Source organism: Poecilia formosa, unplaced genomic scaffold (genome assembly GCF_000485575.1).
Source record: "Poecilia formosa unplaced genomic scaffold, Poecilia_formosa-5.1.2 Scaffold404, whole genome shotgun sequence".
Taxonomy (NCBI): domain Eukaryota; kingdom Metazoa; phylum Chordata; class Actinopteri; order Cyprinodontiformes; family Poeciliidae; genus Poecilia; species Poecilia formosa.
Genome location: NW_006800343.1, coordinates 193126 through 199917, shown reverse-complemented (window position 1 = coordinate 199917; position 6792 = coordinate 193126). Strand labels below are relative to the sequence as shown.

Sequence of the window (6792 nt, the reverse complement as noted above, 5' to 3'; positions counted from 1 at the left end):
TGAACCCTGACCTCAGGATGAACCCTGACCTCAGGATGAACCCTGACCTCAGGATGAACCCTGACCTGAAAGGGAAGAAGAAGAAAAGCCAGCAGCTTCCTGCGCTCCATTTTGCTCAGGAACAGGAACAAAATGGCCTCTGGGAGGAAGTGCAGCTGAAGCCTGGAGCTCCTCACTGCCCCCTGCTGGACATGAAGGACCGGAGGCATCCAGGTTCTGGTTCTGGGCCTCCAGGTTGACCAGCAGGAACAGGAAGTGACCCGGCTGGACGCTTTATGAGACAGGAAGCCATAAGAACTAGAAAGCGATCAGAACCACTCGGTCCGGATCAGAACCAGCGCTCTCAGCCGTTCAGTTTCACACCTCACTTCCTGCTTCAGTGCCACAGCAGGACAGTCATGTCACTCATCATACTTGTTTCCATGCCAACCAGCATACCACTGTGGCAGTGGGGGCGGGGCTTAGCCCCCACTGCCACAGTGGCGGTGGGGGCTCGTCCTGATGATGAGGCAATGACGTCATCAGGACTCCTCCCCCCTCCCTGCTGCTTCCAGCCGGCGCCGGCTGCGTTTTCGGCTCCCAGACGGTGACCAGCAGTCCTCTACTGATGACATCATCAGTGGCAGACACCAGGACATTTCTGTCCGTTGCCATGGTGACATCGTCCACAGCCCACACCGAGAGGACTCTGCCGGTTGTCGTGTCGTAGCTCCGCCCCTGCCTCTCTCTGATTGGCTGTCCAGCAGCTAGGCTTGTCATAAACACCCCTCCCTTCTGGACAGGTGAGCGACATCAGCCAATCAGGTGATAGGACACAGGTAAGGTAAATAAGCTTTAAATCGCTTCTTTGGAGACCTGATTCACTCACTATACTTTTGCAGTTATGATCTGTTATCTGGTAAAACACGTTGTTATCTCATCATGGATATTAAAGTGTGAGTGAACTCAGTTCACCGATTCTGAGTTCTGGTTCTACAGACCTAAAAGTTCTGCTGAGGCTCTGGACGCCCCTAGAACCTCCAGTTGACCCCAGGTTGACCCCAGACTGACCCCAGGTTGACCTCCAGTTGACCCCAGGTTGACCTCCAGTTGACCCCGGTTGACCCGCTCACCTCCTCGGGCTCCAGCGGTTCGATCATGGGTGCGTCGTCGGCACGGCGCAGAGGAGACGAGGCCAGGCGTTTGTCCCACTCCGTCATGCCGCCGCCCCCCTGCTCTCCCTCCAGGAAGGAGCGCCGCAGCGCGCTGATGGACGTCTGGACGATGTCCTCTGGGCTGCCCAGTGTCTCCTGTGGAGGACGGGACAGAGGGTTGCCGGTTCTATGCCCTGCCTGTTATTGGACGAGCCTCGTGTTTACCTGAGTCTTCAGGTCTTCGTCCTGATCAGACTGTTGGACAGACAGACATGTTACAGGGTGTCCCCAGGGGACAGGGGACCTGCATGGGAGGGACAGGTGTGTACCTCGGTCACGGTCAGGTCACCATCGACGACGGTGTCCGTCAGCTCCGTCTGGAAAACAAAGAGTTAATTACAGGGAGATGGACAGGAGGGACGGGGGGACAGGAGGGACAGGTTTGATCACCTTGGTGTCGTGTTTCTGTGGAGACGGAGGACTTTCTGGAGAAACCTCTGTAGCCTTCCTCTCCTCCTCTTTCTGCTCCTCTTTCCGCTCCTCTTTCTGCTCCTCCTCCACCAGCAGCAGCAGAACCTCCTCAACTGGAACCAGAACCAGAACCTTCATGGGTTGGACAGGTGTCCGTGTCCCCTTTATGAGACACTGTGACCCGTCCAGTTCTTCCAGAGAAAGTCCTCCCCTGGTTTATTAAGCTAATGGTACCAATTGATCGATCTTTATCCATCGATCATCGGTTCGTCCAGCGTCGACGCGGCAGGAAGCTCAGCTGCTTCTTCTCCTCTGATTGGTCAGATTCTTACCTGGCTCCTCCCTCCTGTCGTCCAGCCTCCTGGTTACCGTGGCGATGTGGTCGCTGACAGCGATGGCTTTCGATGCTCCGTACAGTCCTGAGCCCATGTCTGCACACACACACACACACACACCGCTGTGATGTCATCACCATTACATCAGCACAGGAAACCAACAGTCACCTTTGCCATAGCAACCATTGTGATGCTCAGTCAGTCTGTTCATAACAGCTCATTGCCAAGGCAACAGCACAATCAGCCAATCAGAGCTAAGGGCACATGCATGGCGTCCTGGCGGACAAATCAGAGCGCAGCGTTGGTGTCACATGGTGACAAAGGTTCTTCTGAACAACATGGCCAATACCAAGGTCAGAGACCAGGGAACCCACCTGGTGGTGGAGCGGGTACCAGGTTCCCTCCTCCAGGTGGAGGTGGGATCCGGTTTGAACCCGGTTCGGGTCAGAACCTGCATCTGCAGGTCTCTGGGTGATGGAGGACGCAGCAGGACATGGACAGACGGTGAGGATTTATGAAGCCTGACCTTTGGTCGGTCATGGAACAAAAACAGCTGATCCAACAGAAAAGTGTGTTGGTAGATCTAACTCTACACACACCTTGAACACCTGAACTTGAAGACTCCAGAGGTCACTCTCAGGTCCCTGACAGTGTTGGACTCCTCCCTGTGGTCGTCCACACGGTCTCTGCTTTGTCTCGTTCAGGGAGAAGAAGGATCCGACTGCTTGCTTTGCTCAAACAGCCAGCAGTGAGCTGGTATGAGAGTACAGAGGTACGCAAGAGAAACCTTTGATGAACCGAACTCTGGGTAGAGAGGAAATCTACAAAGAAGTTCTGGATTAGATGCGTTAGAAAGGGACAGAGGTCACTGAGGTTGATGAAGGTTTTCTCCAGAGTCAACCAGAAACTGGAGGCTCCAAACATCATCAAGCCTCAGATTCAGGAAGAGCAGAGCGCCTGGTGGAGCATTCGGTAGTTTGGTTGTATGGTTCATGCAAGTTTTTGGAGGTTTAGAGAGGACTTGTCAAGAATCAGTCTGTAGAGGTAATCATGTCTGGTTCGTTCTGCTCTGTGTACAAAGGTCGATCTTTAGCAGTGGTTGGCTGCTGAGAATGAAGTGAACAGTTTCCATGTATGGTGCACCGTCTCCACCCCTGAGCCCCACAGCGCCCCCTGCACACATGTTGATGGCAGAGCATGTCTGACATGTGACTGCATCAACGCAAACAGATGATCAGTGGCGGGTCTGAAACAAGCACAGCCAGTCAGGATGCAACAATCCAAAAAAGCTGAGAGAAGCAAGACCTGGAACCAATCAGAGAGCAGCAGCACTCCAACCAATCAGAGAGCAGCAGCACTCCAACCAATCAGAGAGCAGCAGCACTCCAACCAATCAGAGGGCAGCAGCACTCCAACCAATCAGAGAGCAGCAGCACTCCAACCAATAAGCAGATCTCAGAGCTGCAGAGTTCAGGACTACCTGAGTAAGCTCGATCGTTGGCTTTGAGCGACACAGTGATGGCAGGAGAGCCAATCAGAGAAGACGTTGCTGTGGTCCTGGAAGCTAAAGACCAATCAGAAATGGGTAAGGAACATGTAAACACTCTAGTGACCCATCAGTACTCCCCTTCCTCTGGAACCAGCCATAGAAAGTGGACCTAGAGACTCTGTCAGGGAGCTTGGAGCTCCTACCAGAGGCCCCAGTGCTCAAGGCCCCGTCCTCCATGCTTCAGACCTGATGTATGAATGGGCCCCCAGCTGGTTTCTGCAGAGCACACCACCATCATTTGAATGAGGTGTGCTGGAGCAGAGAAGTGGGCCCTGAGGACCGGGTCTGGGTACCAATGCCTGTACCAGAATCAGGACTAACTACAGGGGTCCGTACTCCTTCTGAGACCAGAACAACAGAACCAGCACTGGAGCTCTACAGAAACCAATGACCTACTGGTAACTGGTGTGACTGGTACCTCCGTCCAGGCTCCGGCTCAGCATGTTCCTCTTGCTGATGCATCGTGGGAAGTTAGGAGCGGGTCTGGATATCTGAGCGCTGGCTCTGCGGCTCTGAATCTGGGTCCGACCGCTGTAGCGAAACTTTGACCCCAGAGACAGAAACTTCTTTGGCGGTTCCTCAGGAGACAGCAGCCTGTGAGACAGACGGCTGTGAGACGTCTCCTGGACACATGGACGGAGATGTTTGGACACCAGAGAGCTGCCGACCTGAAGAAGGAGTGATGCTCCACACACACCTTCCACAGCCGCTTGGCTGCTCTGTGGTTTAGCAGCTTGAAGCCAATGATGGACTCAAACTGGTCAAACTGGAGACAAACAGAGGTTACAGTAAACCCAGCAGGCATCAGCTGCTAGCAACGCAGCTACATGTTAGCTCATTAGCACTCCACAACAACTTGGTAGTGGTGTGCACTGCTAGCTAACAAACTAGCTGCGCTATACCTAAAGCACTAGCACTATGGTAAAGTGCTAATAATAAACATTAGCTATGCTAATGCTAAAGTCCTACACTAACATAGTATTTAGCAGAGGCTAATGCTAAAGCACTAACTTTAAACATGCTGATCAATCATGTGTCAGTGACAGTAACATAGTAGCTAAGTGTGCTAAAGGTTAACAAAATGCTAAAGCAGTAAATAAAACAATTAGCTCTGCTATTAGCGCCTTAGCAGATTAGCAGAAGTGCAGCCACCTCTTCAACATGCTAACAACTGGTTGTCAGTTGCTGGGTCAGAGGACAGAGGGTGTCTTCCGTCCGTCTCACCTCTCCAGGTCGGATCTTGATGTAAAAGTTGTTCCGTTTGTAGGAAATCTTCAGGATCTTTGGCCAGGAGAATCGGTTGATCCTCAGCCGGTCTCTGTACACCAGCAGCCCGCTGTTACACACGCCCAGCATGATGGCCACGCCCTCCGAGTCCTGCAGACATACAGCGGTCAGTGAAGGCAACACGGCCACTTCAGGCACAGCTGCAGGAACACGGACATCAGGGGACATTGGGGGACACCAGGGGAACACCTGGGCTCAGAATCGGCGACGGCAGCAACAGGTGAGTCCAGGTGAGACTGGGCCAGGTATCAGGTTCTGATCTAATCGTGCAATCCATGAGAGACGGTTCCTCAACAGAACCGCCGTCTGTCCACAAACTGGACAACCTCAGGACAATCAGGATCACACTGAGGACGCCGTCTTACCTCTGACTGAGCAGACAGACAGTCAAAACGGTTTCCTGCCATCTAGTCCAAGCAGGCGGACAGACAGAGACAGAGACAGAGAGACGGAAGGACAGAAAGAGAGACGGACAAAGACAAACAGAGAGACAGAGACAAAGAGACAGAGGGACAGACAGTCATTCAGACAGAAGGACTGGTCTGAATGTAGACTGTCCAACAGAGACACTCACATCATTAAACTGAAGGTTTGCTAGCAGGACGTCCTGAAGGACAAATGGACTCTGTTGGACACCAAGGGAAGCTCTGATTGGCTCAGAAGGAACCAATGAGAAGCCAGTTAGAAATTAAATCCAGTGCAACAGGAAACAGAAAGTTCAGCCAAGCTGAGAGTCAGGGTGAGGGCAGGGTCACTGAGGTCAGGGAGGGTCACTGAGGTCAGGAGGATGTACAGGTGAGGTGAATGCAGGTTTGTCTTCTGGCTGATGATGGGATCAGTCGGACCCATTTAGCCGTCGGTCCTGATCAGAGATTCTGGTGAACTGAACCTGATGGTGGAAAAATCATTTCTGTCCCATCAGCAGCAGCCGCCGCTATCGATGGAACAGGAAGTGTGTCGCTGCTGATTTATTGGAAACTCTGAAAGCAGAGCAGCAGCGCGACTGAACCCAATGAGGACGGGCCAGAGCCGTGGTCCGACAGAACCAGACCCTCAAAACGCTTCACTGATGGTTCAGAAAAAACAAACAATACGGTGACCCAGAACCCGGTCGGCCCTGACTGGAAGAACCCGGAACCCGGTCGGCCTCACCTTGGCGTGATGCAGGTCCACTCCATACATGGACAGCTTCTTCACATTCTCCAGGAAATGCATCTCAGCTTCTGCTGGACTCATTCCCCTAAACACACAGAGACCCATCAGAACTCCAATACCTCACCTGAACCCGGACACATCCGACCGGCACCGCGGCCCACTGACCTGAGGGTCCGGTGCAGATCCACGATCTTGGCCTCCATCTCTTTGGTTTGGTTTGGAGCAAAACACAACTCACTGACGTAGTCTGGAGCACATTCATCTGGAAACCAGGCGGACAAGGGTCAACCCAGAAACACTGACCTGCTCTGACCCCTGGGGTCAGTCAGGGTCAGGCTCTGGACCAGACTTCAGTCTCTCAGGTGTTTTCCGTACCAGAGTCGTAGTCTCCGAGCTCTGACTGAACCGTGTAGGAACCAAGAACAGCGTGAGTCGCAAAGGAACATGGAAGACGTCCGGAAACGATATCCTGTCTGAGCTGCAGACACAGGAAGTACCTGCCGAGAGACAGAAACCAGGTGAGATACGAAGACGAGGACGTACTGAGAGCTGGTCAACAGGTGGCGCTGTACCTGGTGATGTCCTCAGACAGCTGGGCCGGGTTCGGAGGGTAAAACTTTACGTTAAAGGAGAAGTTCCAGGGAACGCCTGAGGAGAGAAGAGAAGAGTCAGCGCTAACGGAAAGGTACGGCGAAGACGCAACAACCAACCAATCAGCTCCAAACTGACCTCTGACCTGCTTCTTGATCTCCTTCGCAGGATCCAACCAGTTCTGCAACAGAGAGACAGACATGTGGACAGTTAGACATGTGGACAGTTAGACATGTGGACAGTTAGACATGTGGACAGTTAGACATGTGGA

General features: G+C 53.0%; 1 protein-coding gene across 19 annotated transcripts in view; it reads right to left on the bottom strand.

The window, feature by feature from the left end:
- The window catches only part of LOC103154865 (protein 4.1-like), a 19328-nt gene that overhangs the window by 6169 nt on the left and 6367 nt on the right, over positions 1-6792 (bottom strand). For 15 of the 19 annotated variants that reach the window (XR_001659293.1, XR_001659292.1, XR_001659295.1 and 12 more), the window contains exons 5-19: positions 6660-6702; positions 6503-6578; positions 6306-6427; positions 6096-6192; positions 5928-6015; positions 5141-5182; positions 4713-4865; positions 4157-4254; positions 3907-4082; positions 3420-3503; positions 1937-2035; positions 1584-1717; positions 1463-1510; positions 1359-1388; positions 1113-1289 (exon numbers count right to left, since the gene is read on the bottom strand). Coding sequence is in view for 13 of the 19 variants with exons in the window: in XM_016663108.1 (XP_016518594.1) it covers positions 1113-1289; positions 1359-1388; positions 1463-1510; positions 1584-1717; positions 1937-2035; positions 3420-3503; positions 3907-4082; positions 4157-4254; positions 4713-4865; positions 5141-5182; positions 5928-6015; positions 6096-6192; positions 6306-6427; positions 6503-6578; positions 6660-6702 (1467 nt within the window). In the remaining 6 variants the exon portion in view is untranslated. The remainder of the gene's footprint in view (positions 1-1112; positions 1290-1358; positions 1389-1462; positions 1511-1583; positions 1718-1936; positions 2036-3419; positions 3504-3906; positions 4083-4156; positions 4255-4712; positions 4866-5140; positions 5183-5927; positions 6016-6095; positions 6193-6305; positions 6428-6502; positions 6579-6659; positions 6703-6792) is intronic. The other 4 variants (XM_016663104.1, XM_016663107.1, XM_016663098.1 and 1 more) reach the window with 3 other exon arrangements.